The 21,492-nt window shown below is 37.5% G+C and overlaps 2 protein-coding genes across 9 annotated transcripts in view; one reads left to right on the top strand and one right to left on the bottom strand.

The window, feature by feature from the left end:
* The window catches only part of MED12L (mediator complex subunit 12L), a 314,918-nt gene that overhangs the window by 221,841 nt on the left and 71,585 nt on the right, over window positions 1-21,492 (top strand). For all 4 annotated transcript variants that reach the window (XM_033088254.1, XM_033088259.1, XM_033088262.1 and 1 more), the window contains 5 exons: window positions 10,008-10,155; window positions 14,296-14,414; window positions 15,066-15,209; window positions 16,076-16,239; window positions 19,583-19,714. In XM_033088254.1, the coding sequence (XP_032944145.1) occupies window positions 10,008-10,155; window positions 14,296-14,414; window positions 15,066-15,209; window positions 16,076-16,239; window positions 19,583-19,714 (707 nt within the window). The remainder of the gene's footprint in view (window positions 1-10,007; window positions 10,156-14,295; window positions 14,415-15,065; window positions 15,210-16,075; window positions 16,240-19,582; window positions 19,715-21,492) is intronic.
* P2RY12 (purinergic receptor P2Y12) overlaps window positions 1-21,492 on the bottom strand; it is a 48,336-nt gene that overhangs the window by 2,587 nt on the left and 24,257 nt on the right. The window contains exons 1-3 of one of the 5 annotated variants that reach the window (XM_033088279.1): window positions 9,750-9,958; window positions 5,584-5,725; window positions 1,646-1,809 (exon numbers count right to left, since the gene is read on the bottom strand). The gene's annotated coding sequence lies outside the window, so the exon portion shown is untranslated. Of the gene's footprint in view, window positions 1-1,645; window positions 1,810-1,864; window positions 1,943-5,583; window positions 5,726-6,626; window positions 6,746-9,749; window positions 9,959-21,492 lie in introns of those variants that run through there. The other 4 variants (XM_033088315.1, XM_033088298.1, XM_033088289.1 and 1 more) reach the window with 4 other exon arrangements.

Below are 21,492 nucleotides of genomic sequence, written 5' to 3' on the forward strand. Positions count from 1 at the left end.
ACAGGCTTCTCTAAAAATTGGGGTTTCTGATTCTCGTGGCAGTTAGTAAGAACACAGAAAACTGAAATCTCAAGAATATTTCACCATGGCAAATATTCTATCTCCAGCAAAGTGAAATAGTCTGAGAAAGTATGGATAGTTTGTATTTCTCGTTTGTTGAATGCCTCTTATGGGATATTTCTAATCTTAGGCAAAAGCTCACATGTATTTATATATAAAAACTAGAAGAGAAATATTTGGGCTATGCTTTGTTCTTCTCTAGCTTCATTTCCATGCCTCTTAACTTTTTTGTTCTATTCACAGTCACTTTTTTTACACCATCCTTATTCCTAGGCTTCATTTACTCTGGTACCATCAGAGGGTTTTAAGAAGGAATGACTGATAATTGTCTATCAGAATTTTTAAAAGTGTAAAGAAATTTGTATAAAATCACTCATTGGAAATTTATTGTTAAATAAAATACTGAATCAGAAAGAAAATTTTCTGTTATAACTAGAGGCTATTTCTGCCTTTATATTGCTGTCCTCCATTCAAAAATCAGCCTCACAAGGACTCATTCTTTAGCTCCAATTATTTTAACCCATGTATATCTCATTTCCAACTACGCTCAGTATATTCGAAGTTTTTGCATACATTTTATTGAATATGATTCAGTACAAATTTTAAAACAGTAAAAAAAAAAAAAATAAAGAAATGGCTTCTGTATGTGGTCATCAGCTGGCGTTTGTCAAAACAGCCGGACATGATTTCTAGGCTTATAGGGAATACAGTGGTAGCTAAAATAATACATCAACACGGTGTCCGTGTCCTGTTCCATAGGTTATTCTACCCCAGTGGGTGGCTAAAATGGAAACTAAAACTTCACTTGAATACATTATCTGGCATCTAAGTTGGAATTTAAAGTGAAATTTGAAAACTTTTTATTTCATCAAAGACAATGGAATTGATTCTACATAAAATATTATTCCTAAATATAAGACACCGTAATGTTAAAAGTACAAATATCTAAATTTTTTGAAAAAGCTTCCATGTGAAAGATTTAAATATGACAAATAATGGTAGCACTAACTTCCCCAAAATGTCAATGGAATTAATAATGTCTTTTATCCTTTAATTACTGAAAATAAAACAATTAAGATTCATGTTATCACAACTATGGCTTCAATTTTCAATATCTCCTCACCTGTTTAACTTAAACCAGCAAAAAACAGTATTTAATTGATACAAGAACTGATTTTTATTTTCCTTGCTACTGCTATTTGCTTTTAGTTGTGTATTCTCTGGTAGTTTTGAAAATTCTACTTTGGGAATGCACATTTTGCATAGACTATAACTATAACAAATACTCTTGATACTGAGAATTTCAGCTCCCTATGTATGTAAATCTCATTTTACATTCGAGGTAAAATAAGTGAGACCATTTGTATTTTATTTCCATGCTCTGTATAAATTATTTTTTTAATGAAGAAGTAAATGTTTATCTCTGGCACCATTAATGTGGCTTATATTTAATTTTTTATTCCAAATAAGTGCTTACATTGATAGTTAGTAAAGGTTTCCAATTTTAAGCAAACTTGAGAAAATTGACGCATACATCATAGCGTAAGTGCCTATATTTGTCATATACTTCTAGATATAAAGTTACCTGGTTACTCTGTCGATTCTGAAGGATTTGAATGTATCCAGTAAGTGGTAGTTACTTCAGCCTGCAGAGTGGCATCTGGTATTTTCCTTTTTGATGTCTTAGCTTAGTTGTTAAAACTCTTTATGATAATTTGCTGAGTTTTCATCAGTAAAGTCTTGAGGGTGCTAGAGAGAAATAGAGCGAGAGAGAAGAAGAGAGGACTTCACAATCAGAAATTACCTTCAAATGCTCCGGACACAAAGTTCTGCAGACACTGGATTTCCGTCTGGTCCCTTGTATGACTTCTGCTTTTATTTCCTTGGGAAACGTGGGGCAGGGTGGGGGAAAAGTCATCTTTTAAAAAGCAATTTAAAATCTTGCAGCTTTTTACTGAAACCTGCCATAGAGTTGATGCTTTATTTATGAGTTTTTTTATTTATGAGTTATTTATTTATGAGTTATTTTGGTTATTTTCCATGCAAATGATAAATCCAAGCCTTTCGAAGTGTGCTTCCTGGAGAAGGTTGCAAGCTTGCTTTCTCAGATGATTATTTACCTGAAAACATATTGTGCTCAACTTGGGTGATATATTATATTTTAATAAGTAATTGCATTAACTTGAAATGTGCGCTTGTTAGGGATGTTAAGTCTCTTGCTCTTTGTTTTTTTCCTGGCTAATCATGTCATTATTTTAAATCTGTGTTTGATCAACTCTTTGTAGGCGAAACAGTTTCCTCCCATTATAAATGATAACATTCCAAAATTACATTAGAAAGAAAAAACAGTTGTATCCATTGCCAGGCTTATTATATAATGTGTCTTTCATGTTTTTCTTGAATAGAATTTACATATAAACAAATTTTTTTTCCTTTTAACCTAGCTTTTGGTTTGGGGGAAATATTAAATAAAGAGATCCTCGTATCACTGTTACTTGGATATAAATGTTATTGTGGGCACGTGCACGCGCGCACACACACACACACACACACACACACACACACACAATTTTTTAAAGTACGGCCTCCTGTTACCAGTAGAACCACTGGGTGCATGGCTGCCTTTGCTATGAACGTATGTTTTGGTTATTTCTTTCTTCTGTGTTTTGCATATGTCTGTATCTGTATTTGCTAATCTTCAACAATGGTTCTCAAAGTGCAGAACATCAGTGAGGCTTCCCTGAGCAGACGTGGGAAATGCACGTTCTTGGGCACCAAACGTAGCCCCAGTGAGTCAGAAACTCTGGGGTGCACCCGCATCTATATTTTAATGAGCCTTACAGGTGATGCTCGTGCACATTCAAGTTTGAGCGCCACTGATGTAAATTGACACAAGAGTTTTGTTGGCATTAAGAATTTGAAATCAAGCTATATGAACTTGAGTCATTTCATTTGGGGATTTCAGTTACATAATGATTCTGATCTGTTAGTTATCTAGAGGTGTCAGTTTGATATTAAACTCTTGGAAAAGTGGGTATTAAATTATTTTTATTTTACAATTTGACTATTGTAGTGATAATCTTAAGTTATTTGTTGATTTGGAGACACAGAATTATACTTTGACAGAGCTTTCATGCTCCGTATACTTCAGAATAATAATAGCCAATGTTTGATTTCTTACTGTCACGAACTAACTTGTTTTATGATCTCTACCACTCTCTGAAGTAGATATTCATATTGTTTCCATTCTCTGGATGAGGGAAGCTGAGGAGTAGAGCAATGAATTAATTAGAGACGTAGTTCCCAGCCCGTGGCCTCTGACCCCAGACCCTGCATTTGTTCTCACTGTGCACCTGCAAACCTTCCCCAAGGCACCGTCTCCACAACCCTAACGCCATGAATGAAATGGCTGCACTTCTTTCAAGAAAATAGGAGTCACACTTGCCCTCACAACAAATTGTAAACTCTGCAGTTTGTTTATAAAGTGTTTCTAAGGCCTTCAGATGAAACAAGACTTGTGAGAAATGTCATTACTATTTTCAACAAATTAATGTGTTATACCAAAGGAACACTAATTCAGGATACTTAAATCATATGCTCTATTGAGAATTTGTATTTCCAGATTCCTAGAGGGCTATGAATACGGGATATGAAAGGGAAAGGAAAGGCTTCAACCCTTGATCTATATGAACTTTTCCTTTCCTCTGGTTTTAACTCAAAACCACACCTGTCTGTGAACCTTCTCTGCTAATAATTTCTCAGGGGAATCATTGCATTTACCCATTTAGACCACTTGACCCTGAAAGTCATTAAAATCTTTTAAGTGAGAAATGTCTTAGGTTACAAAAGTATATATTATCATACGAATAGATGTAGAGCAAGTTTTGCACTTTGACCTCTCATTAAACAACACATGCAGTTTGTAATTATATGTATCACTATTGAGACCAGGACTAGCTTTGATTGATTTGATTATTGATTTTTCTATGCCTGAGATGACTTAGAAAAATAAACTTATCCCCCAGAATTTTTACATGCAGGTGGTTTAGTTGGTTGATTTATTTTGATAAGTCTGTTAAAGGTTGTCAGCTTATCTGAAAATATTTACTTGGAATGAAATTACGCTCTCCCCAGAGGGCCATGTCCTGAAATGGTAGCACCCTGTAGTCCCTGTGGAACCAGATGGGGCAGGAAGACGGAGCTCCTAGGCTGTTTTACTTCTAAAAATTCATGGTTTCTAAATGTGGTCATTTTGACTTCAGTGAATGTTTTGATTGAACACATGCATTTTAAGTCAGGTATTGCTTATGTCAATCATCCAGCTTGGCTTCACCTCTTAGAGTACAGAAATTCAGGTTAGACGTAAGACAAATCCCAAAAGTAAGGAAACTCGGGCATTGGGATGACTAGTGAAAGAGAATACTCGCTAGCTCTGCTGATCCAACTGTTTCTAGTCCCTGTCTGGAGTGTTTTGCTTGAAAGCAGAGGACTAGTACATTTAGTCAAACCCCTTGACACCCATTGTGCTTCTAGGATGCCCCGAGTTTATCGGGTAAACGCCCCATTTCAGCCATACCGTGGCGTATAAGCTATCATAGAACAAAAATTTCTTATACAAATCAAATTAAAGGGGTCTGCTATGTTCTTGATTTCTTGAAAAATTTACTCCAACTCATGTGGAGTTACCAATGAGAAGAAGCTGCTATTTTCTTGTTACTGTAGCACAGCTTCCCTGTACGTCTGCACAACCGTTCTTCCACCCAGTCCAGGGCTTTTTATCGATGTAACATTTATTGGAAGTTATTTTTTACCAAACAGAATAATGTGGTATGTTGAAGAATTCAGCTAAAAGAAGGCCACTTTTAAGAGTTCTTTATGTTAATGGGTTAGCCAAAATAAAAATTTTATGTAAATAAATTCATCGTTTATAAAAAAGTGTTTTTCACTACCTTTTTTGGAGATGAGGTCGGATGCTGTTTGCAGTTTACTTTATCATGTATACTGGGTTTACATTTGCATATTTAAACATACATAATTAAAGAGTGTTGGGAGGTCTGAATGCTGTATTTTGTTTTTATCAGGACAATTGCATCGACTTCATCTGTTTTCCATTAGTGCTTGGAAGAAAAGGAAGCACATTCAGAGTGGGATTCTTATTTCCCTTTAAAAAGAACATTATTAATTTTAAAATTCTACAATTATTGAGTCACTGTGCACAAATATCAGAAAATATGAATAAGGAGAGTACATAGCTCTGATAATCTCACCACCATTGTCACAGCTTTGGGAACACACACGTATTTTGGCAATGTTTCTAACCACTTATGTAAAGAAATGAACATGACTTAAAGCAGACTTCAATTCAATTAACTTCAATTTTTCCTCCTAAGGATATTTGGCTCAAGAGACATATTTTGATGTCTGTATATAAGAGGCCTTTCAGGATATTTGGACCTGCATCCTCCCTGTTCCTTATCAATTAAGTCTTTGTGATATATTATCTAGAGAAAGAAAGTAATTGACCTGGAGTTTGAGGTTTTCAGAACTTCGTTTACAGGGAAGATGAGATGTTCAACCCAGAGACAGAAGTGGGCTGGCACGAAAGGGATGACTAGATGTCCCAGGATTCTCCAGTTGGTTCCTTCTGCTGCCCAGTAAATGTGTCCTTCAGAGAATCAATAGTAGAGTACTCCTTTAGTACTGATGGCCAATCATTAATATTACTTACAACTATGCAATTTGAGGGTGTTTTAATACCTAGTTGAAAGAGTAGAGCTCATTGTTACCTTTGGAAATATTTGGTCCATTTTCTTAGGTTGCCTTTATTCTCATGTAGTATTAATTGCTATTTGAAAACTTGGACATTTTCTACATGTACAAGACATTGACAGAAACCGATCTTGTGGGCTATTGAAAAACAGTCACTTTTAAAAGTCTTTGCCTTTCTGTTTGAAGACTAGTGACCGCTGTCATGATTTTCCTAAAAATATTAACGATCAGAAGCAAGTATGGCAATCACATCCCATACACAGTTGATGGATGGTTCTTTTCCAGCTACTGTGTTTCCCCGAAAATAAGACCTGGCCGGACAATCAGCTCTAATGCGTCTTTTGGAGCAAAAATTAATATAAGACCCGGTCTTATTTTATATAAGACCCGGTCTTATGTAATATAATACAATACCGGGTCTTATATTAATTTTTGCTCCAAAAGACGCATTAGAGCTGATTGCCTGGCTAGGTCTTATTTTCGGGGAAACACAGTAAGTGCTTGCTGCTCTTGCTTTTTAATTCCCTCCCCTCACTCTCAACTTTCAACTCATGACTTTGCTTCTGGCCCAGCTCCCTGAGCATCTCAGGGCCGGTGAACTGATAAAAGCTTTTTCACTTACAAATTTCTCTGTATTTTTCACCAATTTTCTTTTTTTCCCTGTGGTTAATTAGAAAGGTGTGCCTGTATTTCTTGCCAAGTTAGTCCAGACAAAAGGCTATTGTTTTCTATCTCCTTTGCCAGTTATCTGCCTTCCAACCTGGATTTCCCTTATAGAAACTTTATTTGAAACATACCTTTGAATGAAGAGTTTGCCAGTGATTATCCTAATAGAACTTTCTCTTTCCTCTCAAGCTGTTGTTCTCCATGCACAGCTACTAGTAAATGGGTTGCTTTCTTCACTCTCACCATTTCACTATCTGCTCTTACTTCAGTTCTGTTTCCTGCTTCTGCCCCCCCCCCCAGAGAAACTTCTCTCTTGAGGATCACATGTGTTTTTTCTTAATAAACCAGTCAGAGAGGCCACATCAATGTGATTTCTTCACTGCATTTGAGATTGTTGATGGCCCCCATTGTTAAATTTCTCCTCCCCGACTTCTGTGAGCCCGACTTATCTGGTGCTCTTACTAATTATGGAGAGGACATGTGTAGTATATCATCTGACGGCTTATGTATCCCTTCCACTGTCTCAGCCCTCTTTGTTGTCGTCGTCCGCCCTCCCCCCGCTGCCCGCAGAGGACATGGGGGTTTTGTATCCCTCCCAGTGACATGTTGCTCTTATCCCTAAGCTGTCACCTCTGCATTACTCCCTATGTCGAACCACCTACTAAATAATATACAACATTTCTACTTACCCTTCAAATTTCTCTCACCTGAAGGTGAATCCATGAGCTCCCTGTCCTTATTACCTACTCTTCCCCCACCCCAACATTTTGTCTAGTGAATCCATCTTGAAATCCATGAGATACCTGATCCTTTCCTAAATTCCTTCAGACACCACTTGGTTTTGCCTCTTACTTTTTATTCCCGCTACTAAGACCTAGCTTACACCCTACAAACTTTTTTGTTTTTACTGTCTGCCTCTCATGTCTCCTTTTCATTTTTTTTAGCACTTAACTATCAGGTTAAGTTTTCTACAAAACTAGTTTTTATTCTTCATCCCGGCTCGGATCTTTCAGTCATGTGTTTTTTCCATCAGTCCACTTACTTATTATTTCATGTATCCAAGAATCGTTAAGTGCCTAATCAGTGCCCATTAAGGACAGTAGAAATGTGAATACAACAGACGTGGGGTTTCACCTCACAAAATTGACAGTCTGGTGGGGAGTTCAGACATTAAAGAAATACCTAGAAAATGAGTGAATTACACTGTGGTAAATGCCCCAAAGCTTCTCTTCCCCTGCCCGTCCCCCCGTGCTGGGGGTTTCCCTAAGCTGAGGTGACAGCGTGAAGGGCCTGATGCTGTCATTGTAGGTAGCACTTGCACAAGTGTTTGAGAGCTTTTGAGGTGGCGAGAGGAGCATAACAAAGGAAGGAAGTGTCCCTGCATCTTTAGGAAACGTTGAGTAATGTGGTACAGTGTGAATACGGGATGTGTGCACGAGAAAAGTACAATGCAGAAATATGAATGGATGCCAGGGGGTGCTGCTAAACTTTCACATTCTTCATCTCAGTTATTCTCACAGAAACCTTATAAGGCAAGTGGTGTTACCCCATTTTTCAGGGAAGAATCTGAGGCTCAGAAAGTCTCATATCCAAGACCGTGGAGCTGGACCTGAATGTAGTCACAGCTCTCTTACCCCGAGCTTGGGCTGCGTATGGTACAATATGGAGCCACAGTCTCCCACGTGCTTCATGAGCACATGGGTCTTTCCAGGACACCTTCCCTCGCCATCTCTGTTTGGGCATCTAGCTCTGCAAATGCTCCTTTTACTGAATCTGCACTCCGAGACGACAAGCACTGTCATCCTTGAATTTTCCTCTGGGTTCCTAGCACCTTTTCGTGCTGTAAGTAGACACTCTAGAAACAGTTTTTGAACAACTGCTTACGTCCTTCCATCACCCCTCACACGGAAGTTTACATTAGAACCATTTGACACTGAAAACAATCACCAGCACACGTGACTGGCACTGCATGAGTTTTGAACAATTTTCACAGTGCCCTCCTGTTCCCTTTGTAGGGTTCCTATGTGCATATCCCATCAGACATAAAAGAAACATATCAGTAACGCTGTGTAACAACAACAAAAATGGGAGATTACCAAGCAGCTCAGGTCTAGGAATCTACCTATGTTGACTTGATCCTGTGGTTAAGTCTGTCTTTGGAAAATTTGGGGGAGGTTTGGATACTCGGGATACATTTGAACACCTGAAACAATAATAATTTGGGGATGGGGTAGCAAGATAGATTGGAAGGGTGCACACATTTCTGGTAGAATATACTAAAAAGGAACCAGTGCAGGGAGAAGTGGTACCTTGAATGCAAGGGAGAGAGAGAGAAAAAGACAGAATGACAAAAAGAGATTGAGAGGAAAGTGATAGACACAGAAAACAGGCTCTTATTTCAAGACTGCAAAAGCAAAATGCTACTTTGTGCAGAGTACAGATGTGGAGTGCTCCAAATGAAACACTGGAATTCTCCACGTCTCCAGGATTTTGGTCTGTGGCGGCCACTTCTAATTATGCACACAGTACAGTTTGTGTTTCCTGGGAAATGTTCTTTTCTCTTGCAAACTCCTTAGAATTAGACACTGTTAGGAAGTATTAGCACCTAAGCAGGGGCAGACATGTACAAACGGTAAGAAAAGAAGATAGACTGAAGGACAGAGCTGGAAATTTTCCTAAGAAAACAGTAGAGAATAATATTGATCCAAGAGAGAAAGTTAGATAGAAAAATTCAAAACCAGATGTAAGAGAGAACACATCCTGGACTGTTTAACTTTGGCTAAGGAATGTGTCTAGTGGCTTGTACATTATTTGCGGGGTTTTTTTTTTTTTTTTTTTCTGTTACTAAATAATTTCCTTTCCCACGTGGGAGAAATAGTGCTTGAATTCATGGTATCTGGGCAGGGCTGAGGAGCTGGACCAGAAGAGGAGGTGGTGTCAGAACACGTTAGCATTTCCAGCTATTTACCTCACATCTAATGAGATCTGCACTCTATATTTTTGCCATTTGGAAATAAACATACATGTATCTTGCACAGTCACGTTGGAAGAAAATGGAACATTTTTACAAAAGTCCTTGATCCTAGGAAGATCTTTTTTCTGACTATGAAAAATTTATTGATGCTGTATATAGAAAACCAAACTTACTAAGAAGCAATATTTATCTTTAGGGAAAAGTACAACTAGATAGTATGATGTGAAATGAACACCATGCTAAATTTTAAACAGTGAAAAGTTTTTCAATAAAAACTTACTCCGTAGGGTACGCCCACATCAACTGCTTCTATTAAGACTTCAGGTCAGTTGACCTTTTTTTTTTTTTTTAAACTTTAGCAAATCCCAAACTGGAAAAACAAGGGTGTTGCCAGTGGAGTTGAGGTGAATTGAGCGGTGGGCGGGGTGCCACCACAGCAAGCCAGCATGGAGAGGCTGTGGTTAGTGCATTCCATGGACGTGAAATGCAGCCCCACCTCTGCAAACAAGGGTTTCAGAGTGCGTTTTCTGTTTTTCAGGATGAATCTTCAAGTCATGAATGTAACCAGCGCACAATCCTTCTGTACGGAGTGGGCAAAGAGCGTGACGAAGCGAGACATCAGCTGAAGAAGATTACCAAAGATATTTTGAAAATCCTAAATAAGAAGAGCACCACAGAGACAGGGGGTAAAGAACCGAAATGCATTCGCTCCTATTGTGACGTCTGGTGCATTCTCTCTTAGCACAGCCTTTATCAGCTTTGTGCATGGCACTGTCCCCCGTGTTTCCTCTCCTGAGTGACTGTCCCATTGAAATATGAATAAGCACATTGAAATGTTACAGTCTTTGTTCCATTTATAGTCATCCTTATACTAAAATCGCATGTTCTATAGCTAGATAGAGGTCGTTTTTTACTTTCTCCTCTTTTTTATACTTCCCAAATTTTCTACAGTAGTCACAGATGAAGTACTGAAGAATGAGTTGGAAAACTCTTACTCTGGAAGTTTCCCCAATGCTTTACCATCCTTTTCAAGCCTGTAGTTTGCTCTGGGTGCTCATACTTGTGTGATAATTGAAAATCCTGAAGTGTAGTTGCTGAGCTTTTCTTACCTTCTCATTATTCAGAAGGTCTCGGGGTGGGCTACCCACATCACCAAATGATTTCAAGTAAAAACAAAATGTGGGTCTCTGTTCTGTAATGCCTTCTTTATTTGGAATCCTCTTTCCCTTGGCTTTTTGCCTAATTTTTACAGGGAAGTGATACCTTTATGTCACCACGTTGCATAATTGAAATTTTGCCATTATCCACTTCACATTTGCCTAATTACTCTTCGCAAGATTTGTTTATTTTATTAGGCAGTCATATGATTTAAAGTATGATATCATTCGATATACTCCGCTACCACCAGTGGTGTTCATTTCTCTGTTACCTAAATACAAAGGGGAAAAAAAAACGTTTGGATTTTCCCTGTGCAAACCGCACACTTCCTACCTGTGGTATGAGCCACTCTAGGAACCCAGCTTTGCTGGTCAGTACAAAATAAATATTTCTGTATGCACCTCTCCACAGGGGACCCAGGCCTTAGACTTCCAGCAGATGGACTACTAGCGCTTGTCCATCTAGTTCTTTCCTTCAGCAAAGTCCAGATAGAACTGATGTAAAGGGCTCTTTCCATCAGTAGGAGCACACAGGCACATGGGCAACACGTTTTTCACTCTCAATGTGACATTGAGGGCGTCTGAGGTCCAAGGTTATTCCTTGGAGCACAACAGAAGTTACCTTCATGTGATTTGCATCAAATCCCTAGCCCCCACTCCCACCCCCATTGCCAGTGCAGGAGCTTGTACTGCAAAGTCTCCCTGAGGGGATACAGACATGGAAGGGAAATGAAACCCTGTTGTCACAGCCCGTCACTATTGAGCTTGGAAAGAACAAAAGTGTTCTAAGAAAAACTGTTGATCTGTCATTTTCCTCTTTTCTCTCTTAGAGAAAAAGAGGAAATGGGTTGGTTGCATTTAGAAGTCCTGCTACTAGCTAGCAAAGAATATTTGAAACTACTTTTTGTATACTTGAAAATGGGGTGGATACTCTGTCCTATAGAAGGTTCAGTAATACATTTTTAACATCTAAGTTAATTATAAAGTGTCTTTTTAGAGCCTATGGAATGTTTGGTTTTGGAAACCTGAAAGGGGTGCGAAGGGGAAGGAAGCAATGTGGTATCCTTTTCTGTTGTGTCTGCTTCCTTCCTTCACAGAGTCTCTAATGCCAAACTGGAGTCTGCTATCTTTGTATCAGTCTCTGAAACAGGCAGCTCTTGTTTATGAACTCACAAAGAGAAAATGGTAGTTCTGTACTGCTTTTTGAGACAGCAGGAATAGAAACACCACCGTGAAGAGGCATCTTCAAAGGGAATTTTTGTCTTTCCCTCATTTTAGATAAAATTCAACCAGAAATGTGTTAATTTGGGATTAGTGAGCTGTCTTCTGATAAACAGTGTATGTTTGTCACTACTTAAAACCTAGCATGCTCACCAGATGCTAGCTAACAATACTTCAGAGTTATGGAAATTTGCCCACTGTTTGCAGAAATGATGCGGATTGGTGAGGCAGGAAGACAGAGCTCGTGTATAAGCATATATTTGATTTCTGTCTACACAGAAAAATATGATTCGGGGGAACTCATTAGGAGCATGGTCAGATGAGCCAGGCCTTACCTAGGGGAGTTTAACGTCTAAAACCCTTACGATATTTCCAGTTGAACATGGTCAAACATCACTTTACGTTTACCTTGATTCTAGTCATCTTTGGTTTTTAATGGTGCGTCTTTTGAAAACATAAATGAAATTTACCATAACGATCTCTAAAAGGCCACAACTTCTAGAATTTAAAGATTTTTGAAAAAGGAAAGCTAAAATTAAGCAACTAAAGAACAATAATATAAGTGATGAAAACCAAGTAAATTAGACCGATGAGGAAACTCTATGAATTCTAATGATATTAGCACTCATGTAAATATCATTAAAATACAGTATTCCATTGAGAACCACCACTAATTTTTTACATTTTTCTTTGAAATTGAATATAAATTGCCGAGAATCAATTGCATCTTTTTTATATGAGACTTTAAGTCGTTAGCTGTATGTAAGTAAGTAAACGCAATTCCCATAAACAAATAAACCAAAAAGATGTGTTTGTGAATTCTCATATGCTGGGTCCACTTCCTCATGTCTGTTATTTTATTTTTGTTCTGTTTTGTTTGCGTCCCAGGAAGGACTAAATAATTATGTTAATAACTTCAGTTTTAAAACACATAATCCCCGACTGTTGATGTGAGCTTTCAGCCTTGGATCAATCATGTTCATAAATGAAAAACTCAAAACTTGGATATTTTGAACATGCTCATGACATGTGAGCAGCTATATTGAAGGCACAATTCCACACTTAATTTGTAACTTTGAGAATACATATTGAAAAACAAGTAGGTCTGATGAACTTATTAGTTCTTTCTCATTGTGTTCTGTTTGTTGTTGATAAAAGTGGCACAGTTTCGTACCTTATGTTACTCAGCCCTTTTTACTTCTGATTTACTTTGATATTAGGGTTTGTTTGTTTGTTTTAGGAAATTAGGACAAAACAGCCTGGGGTTGTTTTGGGGAGGTAGGGCTTAAATTATAATTGTTTATTCTTGAAAGAGAAATGTCCTTTCTTCTAATGTTACTTTCTCAAGCCATTACATTTGCCATTAGCAAAATATTTCTGGGTTCAGTGAAATCTTTCTTGTATCTTTAATAGAGAAATGTGTCAAGTGACCTTTGTTCTCTAAAATTAAACTTTTCCAATAAGATGTAACTGGTCTTTGACTACTTAGAATCATTGTGTTGGAAGTGACCTTAGAGATCATGTAATCCAACCTTTCCTTTCTGTCTTTAGATTTGTCTTTGTAAATACATGCATTAAGAAATATTTAAAAACAGGATCTAATTATTTTTGGATATTGTCCTTCAACTCTTAAGAACAAGAGTCTCTCTGGGATAGCAGTATTTATAAAAAAATTTTATTGGAATATTCTTCAAACTTCTGTATGCTAAATTGACAAGTGTAACACTTTTCCATTACTGTGGAGGAATTTAATTCCTTTCTACTCCTAAAAATGTTAGGAATCGTGTAAATTTCCTTTTTTATATATTAGACTGTTTGGGGGAAATATCATAGTGAGTCTTCTAAGAAGATGCCAGTCCAGTTTCCTGTCATGTCAAAGTGAGCCTGGGTGATTCCCACCCCTTTCCTTGTTGAGGGCATCCTATTTTAAAAGTAAGTTAGTTAGAAATGTTCATAGAGGCGCTTCTCACAGTAGCCGTAATCTAGAAACTGCTCACTCTAATGGATGAATAAATAGGGCTATAGTCACATATTGGAATACTGTACATGAGTGAGAATTATTCATTTTTAGAACAAATTAAAATTGCAATAACAATATGGATTAATCTCAGAAGCGTAATGCTGAGTGAAAGATGTCAGATGTTAAATGTATGTATCGTATGGTTCTCTATGTGAAGTCTCAAGGTGGGCAATACCAATCCAAGCTGTTACAAGTCTCGATCTTGGTCCCCAGGGGAGGGAGAGTGACTGAAGGGATCCTGAGGGAGTTTCTGGGATTCTGGTGTGTGATTGTGTGGTTTGAGTTTTGTTAACCTGAGTATGTGTATTTTGTAGAAATTCAGTTTGTTCACTTTTTCATATGTATGTTATACTTCAAGAAAAGCAAGAACGTTAAAGTCAAGAGCTTTGTTAAATGGAGAATAATGTATCTACTGCATGTTTATTTAGTTGGAGATGAAGGACAAAAAGCTAGGAAGAACAAACAGGAAGCATTTCCAACCTTGGAGACTGTGTTCACAAAGCTTCAACTCCTTTCATATTTTGATCAGCATCAAGTGACATCTCAGGTAGTCATTTAAAACTGTTTTATTATGCATATGAGATATTCATATTTCCTTTAAATCTTTTATGCAACATATGTTTGTAGCCTTAGTTGGTTTTTAAATATGTTTTTAAAACATATTTGAAGGTATCTCAAACTATTGAGTAGTTCAGTTTTAAGTTCAGTTTTAAGAAAGAATTCATTTTTATCATGAAAATATTTTTACCTTATGGTAATAATCCTTCTTTATTATAAAATATATAAAATAATCCTTAATGCAGTACTTGCTATGTTGTTAAATTATGGTCTTACATTGCTATTAATAAGGGAGAAATCTATTGATGATTGAAATAAAATACCACACAATTGAGATGAAACCAAATATGTTTGTTTTCAAATCCATCGAATCAAATAGATGTTACCTGGAAATTAATTAATGTTTGTAGTTGTACCTTTAGGATAGTTAGGTCTAGACTTGATGACAACTTGGCTTATTTCTTCAAATTATAGTTCTAGTAAGGAAGTTGATATGTACATGTTTTGGTTTCTGTAGAAATGTGTTTTAAGTTTCTCCTAAATAGAATCACATATAAATTCAAATTTCTCCCTTAAAAAATTAAAATAACAATTATGTGGCATATTGGTCTTCTAATTACTTTCGCCTTTGTTTGCACAGATCTCCAACAATGTGCTGGAACAAATCACTAGTTTTGCATCAGGGACATCCTATCACCTCCCGTTGGCTCATCATATTCAGCTCATCTTTGACCTCATGGAGCCAGCACTGAACATCAACGGACTAATTGACTTCGCAATACAGGTGTGACAGAGACCCTGCGCGTCTCTCCTTCTTAGAAGAGCAAACCCACGAGGCACCATACAATTTAAAGTGTGCTACCTGTGCATTTTTGATTGATTGAGACATTCTGAATCAACCGTATTGAACTAGCATATTGATTGCAACAGTGTTCATAATTTTCAATGAAGTAATTATAATACGGTCCTAAAATATGTAATAGTCATTTTTAAAATGTGAGCTTTTCATGGTTGCTTTTTGTTTTTGTTTGTTTGTCTTTTATAATTTTGCTTAGGGAAAGGTGAAAGTTTATTTGCTGTTTGTAACAGAGTATATTTTAGATTAAAAGCAAGAAAAATAAAGTCTTATGATTTGATTTGTGCTGCTATATTTCTCATGCATATTCTTGAGCTCATTTGTTATCTCATGTTGTTAGTAAATTGAAGTAAAAGCTGGTTTCTATCGCTTACTCTGTTCGAGGTGTTAGCTTTGTTAGCAACAAGAAACTAATGATAACTAACTTCTGTTTCATTAAAAAGAAGAGAAACAAGTGGGGGGAGTGTGAGATGGTATGTTCTTCTCTGAAATAATCCAGTCCAGAGCTTTGGACCTCCATAAAATGTAGCTATTTTAATATTGGCTTCTTTATGATTGCATATACTATGATGTCTAGACAGAAGGAAAACTCTAATTTGGTACAGGATTAAAAATAAAAGCCAGTTTAATTCACTGGGATGTGTTTTCTGAGACTGTAGTTGTATATGTTTATGGTCCTGGTGCAGGAAAAGGGGCAAGATCAAGCAGTATTAGAATGACTCATTTTGAAAAATAACTATTTGCCTGTTTGTGTTGGCAGCTGCATTTTCATTCAGTCTTTTCTCTCTCTGTAGCTACTAAATGAGCTGAGTGTGGTAGAAGCCGAACTGCTCCTGAAATCCTCCAGCCTGGCCGGAAGTTACACGACGGGTCTGTGTGTCTGCATCGTGGCTGTTCTCAGGCGGTACCACAGCTGTCTGATCCTGAATCCTGACCAGACAGCCCAGGTGTTCGAAGGGTTGGTATATAAAATGTCACTATCATTTTTCACATCCTAGGATGTATGATTTGTGATGAAATATTATAGTAGTTTTAAAAGAAAAATAGTGTTGATATTTATTTCAATGAAAAGATAAAACGTATTTAAAGAATACCGTTTGCAAGAAAACACTTATCAAAGAAGGAGTTGTAAGCATGCAAAATGTTATTTTTAATAAAGTATGATTCTTTCCTTCCTTCCTTCCTCTTTTCCTTCCTGCCTTACTTCCCTTCCTCGAACTTCTACCAATATAAGCCAGCTGCCACCTGGGCGGCCGTGCATCATGGGTTATTAGGAAGTGAGTATGTGACAACTTTGTTCATGGAATTTCAGTTTATATTTGGAGAATCCAACGCAAATAAGCTTTGCGTGCGTTGTCATCTTAGAGATTTACTTCTTTAATTTCTTTTAAAATAAATTGAAGCTCTTTTGGTAAGTCTTAATCTAGCACAAGTGACTTTCTCGATTCTGAGTTTTTTTTTGGTTTGTGTGAATTCTAGGCTAAGGTTTTCTCTACTACCATTAGTGAAGTTGGTCTAAATAATTAACTGATATCATCCCCATTAGAGGCTGAGGTTACAGGGACCTGAGAAGTATAATGAGCTCTCAGAAACCCTATACTAAGCTCATTTTTGTCCACTGTAGACTCCTTTCTCCAGGTCTTTATATAAGGAAAGACAACCTGCCTCTTCCCGAAAGCAGCCTGAGGTAACCTCTAAATATGGTTCACTATTCACTTGACCCAGAGAACCCCACAAAATCAAGCAAATCACGAGGTTCAAAACTTTGAGTTCACTTTAAGAACATTTGTGAAACTGCCCAAGGCCATCAAGGGTATGTGTATCCGAAAAGCCACCAAGTATGTAAAGGATGTCACGTTACAGAAGCAGTGGGTACCATTCCGTCGTTACAATGGAGGAGTTGGCAGGTGAGCCCAGGCCAAACAGTGGGGCTGGGCGCAGGGTCGGTGGCCCAGAAAAAGTGCTGAGTTTTTGCTGCACAAGCTTAAAAATGCTGAGATTAAGGGTTTAGATGTAGACTCTCTGGTCACTGACACAGCGGGGTGAGCACAGCTCCCAAGACGGGGAGCAGAACTCACAGAGCTCACGGGCGGGTTAACACATCCACGAGCTCTCCCCGCCTCACTGAGAGGATCCTCGCTGAGAAAGAGCAGATTGTTCCTAAACCAGGGAGGAGGTTGCACAAAAGAAAACGATATCTCAGAAGAAACTGAAGAAACAAAAACTTACAGCCCAGGAGTAAATTCCGCATCAAATAAAAGCTAATAAAAGTTTAAAGAAAAAAAAAAAGGACAACCTATTCTTCCATTTTCCTCCTGGGCTCAAGAAACATGGGTTTCTTGGGTTCCACAGTTCTCTATGTTTTGTAACCTAGTACATAATGTAACCAACTTCTACTCCATTCTAGAGGGGCATCCATGAAACATATATTACATACATCACATATATTTTTAAATGTGATAAAATTAATGTTAGAATTCTGGAAGTAGAGAACCACTTAATAACCCTCAACTACCCTGTAAAGTTGAATAATTAATACCGCTTTACTAGTCAAGAAACTGAAACGCAGGCCTGCTAAATGAAGTGCTTGAACTTATGTGCCCAACATCAAATAGCTAATAAATCTCCCAGATTGCTGAAGTTTTTTGAACTAAGAGCTCATTCATGCTGTTTAATTTATACCATCCTTTTTAAACTGAGTACGGAAACCCACTAGTTGGTCATGAAATGAATATAATAGGTTTTGACAAGTATTTTTTTATTTGTTATTTTGAAATTTATTTCACTATCATTTATTTTGACATTTAAAATTTATGTTCTATTAAATGTTCATAAATCATACTTGATATTATATTTTTACTTCATCATACATAGTAAGGATAAGTATTTTACCCAAAACTATTATTTTGGTTTTTTTATACTTATGTGAATAAGTATACAGGATCTCAGTGTAAAATGTTTTTCTTACCTGTAGGAAGTGAAAAAAATGGAGGAAACACTGACTGCTCTACAGTGGGTTCCTAGCAAACTCCCAATAAATGTTTACATGTTTTAATCACAAAATAATTCTTTGCTTTTTAGGTATTTCTGGAATTTATTTGCTTATATAGTTAACAACCGATTGAGTTTTGTTGTTGTTGTGTTTTTTTCCCCCTTAATTGTGTGACACTTTTGCTGTAATTGACAGCTTTTATCAGTTGCCTGGTGGCCCTGTCTGCTGATGTCAGTTCACAGGGTTTGGGATGCTACCTTACCATTTCCTCCCACAGTGTCCTGAGTCCCACCTGTGGTGTTTGTGATTTGTGGTTCCTTCTTGGCCTTGACATCCCAGGCTCCCTCTGGCTTCCCTGTTCCCTGAGTAGTGGAGTGAGCTCTGGACTGGCACGATGGAGACCCAGGCCCTCTACTTGGACTAGTTCTTTGAAGTAATTCTTTGCCGATGGGCAAGTTAATTCACCTGTCTGAGCCTTAGAGCTCTCTTTAGAAAATGAGGAAGATGAATCAGATGATCTGTAAAGCCCATTTTGACTTTAATAATCTGAGTCCTCTATAACAGTCCAGCTATTGCAGACTGACCCCTATAACAACAGACAACATGGAATCGGATACGTGGATGGACCACTTTTGTTTACTTCTGTGTTTTATGAACTATGACCAAAGAGGCCATAGTTCTGATTTGGGGAAATGGCACAGATTCGAATAGTAATGGTATTTCTGAACTGAAAGACTTACAGAGAATGTCACTAAATTCTTTTATCAGATAAACTAAAATAAATTTTTTCTCGTTTGGATAAACACGGGAAATGTGACCTCAAACCATGCACTCATCAGGTTCATGCCAGAACTAGCTCATGGTCTTGAAAATAGATTTCTCAGATTTACTGATTAGAATTGCTCCTTTGCAAAGGACTAGATTTGAGAACCTTTGTAAAGTCATTGAATTTGTGAATCTTTTTACTGAAGAGAGATTCTCTACTTCACCTTTCCTTTTGTATTCTAGTCATAGCAACATAATTGATGTATTCCTCCATATATATGTTCTGTGTGGAGAACCTTCTTGGTTTTTTTGTCGTTAATGACATTTCTGAAGTTTTTTTAAAAGCCTAGTATTTCAATATCATAATAGAAAACTGGTATTTTACTCAATTATTTACTGTTGCTGTAATGATTGGGGTCAACACTCTGATACCTTTTATTCCCCCAAGTAATAAATAGACATATTCTCACTCTAAAAGATTCAAACAATAACATATACATTAGCAAAATATGCATTTGATTTCTTCACATGGTTTTCTCCTCAGGTTGTGTGGTGTGGTAAAGCATGTCGTGAACCCCTCAGAATGTTCTTCTCCCGAAAGATGCATCTTAGCCTACCTCTATGATCTCTACGTGTCATGTAGCCACCTCAGAAGTAAATTTGGAGACCTCTTCAGGTGGGTAGAAAAAATCAAAAGAAAAGGAGTAGGACTATATCTGTATTTGTGAGTGACTCAGCCAGTACTGCCATCCTTAATAATGAATTTAATCATAATTATATCCGTCAGAATTCATATTAAGTTGCCTTTTATTGTAGCTATAACCTCCTATTACAAATTGCTATGCATGCATAGCTATGATTGCAATTTTGAGATAAATGTATGAGAAAATACTCTATATTTTACACTTGCTGTTACCTCACTTGGAACATCCTTTCGCCTCTATTGGCACTTTCTCACTTCCTTTGCTCTTTGGTTCCTTGACGATCCTGTTTCAAACAGCATCCCTGACTCCCTGTCATTTTCTTCATCTTAACATTTGCTACCCCCACAGGTAGACAGGTGCAGGAAAATACATATTTATTTAATGTTATTTTGAGGAAATTTAGATTATTAATTGTAGGAGAAAATAATAGCTGGCAAAATAATTTGAGAATCTAGAAGGAGGTAAGGAACACATGATCAATTATCCTTCTCCTTGTTCTCTCATATCTTACCCAGCTTGTTTGTAAATCCTGTGAGCTACCTTCCAGGTATATCTAGACTCTGACCACTCTTCATTGCTCTACGACTATGGTCATCTCTGGTTAGACCATTGCAGAGTGCAGAGTCCCTCTAACCGGTTTCCTTGCTTGCCCCTTTGACACTCCTGAGCATATTATCAACATACCTACTAAAGTCGTCCCTTTAAAACAAGAATAGCTTGAAGTTTTCCAATGGCGTCTCATCCACTCAGAATAAAATCAAAGAGTTTCCCTAGCCTTCAGGATCTGCTGGATCCGGTTTTCTCTTCCATCTTTTATCCCCTGTTCATTTCATTCTAACCATGTGGACCTCCTTACTGGTCTTCAAACACCCTACGCACCCATCTTGAGGCTTTTGCACTGGCTGTTGACTCTCTTGTTATGTTTCCCCCCCACTTCCTTGCATGCTCACTTCCACAGTTCGTTCACATCTCTACCTCCCTGACCACCCTATTTTAAATAGCACCCCCTACCCCCACTCTCTGTGATTCTCTGAACCTTAGCATTTACTAACCCCAGGTACATTATATATTTATTTATGGCTTGCCTCATTCCTGGAGTGTAAGTTTCACGAAGGCAGAAACTCTATTTTCTTCACAGCCGTATTCCAGTACCTTGAAGAGTGTCTGGCTTATAGTAGGCACTGCAAAAAGGCTGTGGATAAAAGATATATACAAAAATATCATGATACTTTTAATGGTACTGATAGGGGAAAAAATGTGAAAGTATGTCTTCATGAAATGAATTAGGTTGCAAACTACGGAACGTTTGAGTGACTCTTAGGAAGCATCTTTCCACAGAAATTACGTCATTGTAATAATACCCTGTATTCTGCTATTTCTTTAGAGAGCTTTCAGTTTTAGGTTAGAGTTTTTAGAGTGCGTTCTCATACATGACTGGATTCTTGCAACACCATGTTTTTAACAGTGAACTTCCCAAGGAAACCCCAATAGCCTATTTCACCCCTTATGCTCCTGCAGGATAGTCAAATGGGTTAATTCAAGTAATGTCCACTGTATGTGCAGAGATTTAGGATATGTAATGAACTGAAGGGCTGCTTAGGACCAGCACAGTGGCACCTCACAGAAGTGACACTGTCTTCCGTTTCCTCAAGTAAAGAAGGGAGATGCAGCTCTCTTGGGAACCTTTGAAGTCAGACATTATTTGTAGTTTCAGACTAAGAAAAGGGGCCAAACAAAAGCCGGGTATGTA

Source organism: Rhinolophus ferrumequinum, chromosome 2 (genome assembly GCF_004115265.2).
Source record: "Rhinolophus ferrumequinum isolate MPI-CBG mRhiFer1 chromosome 2, mRhiFer1_v1.p, whole genome shotgun sequence".
NCBI lineage: Eukaryota > Metazoa > Chordata > Mammalia > Chiroptera > Rhinolophidae > Rhinolophus > Rhinolophus ferrumequinum.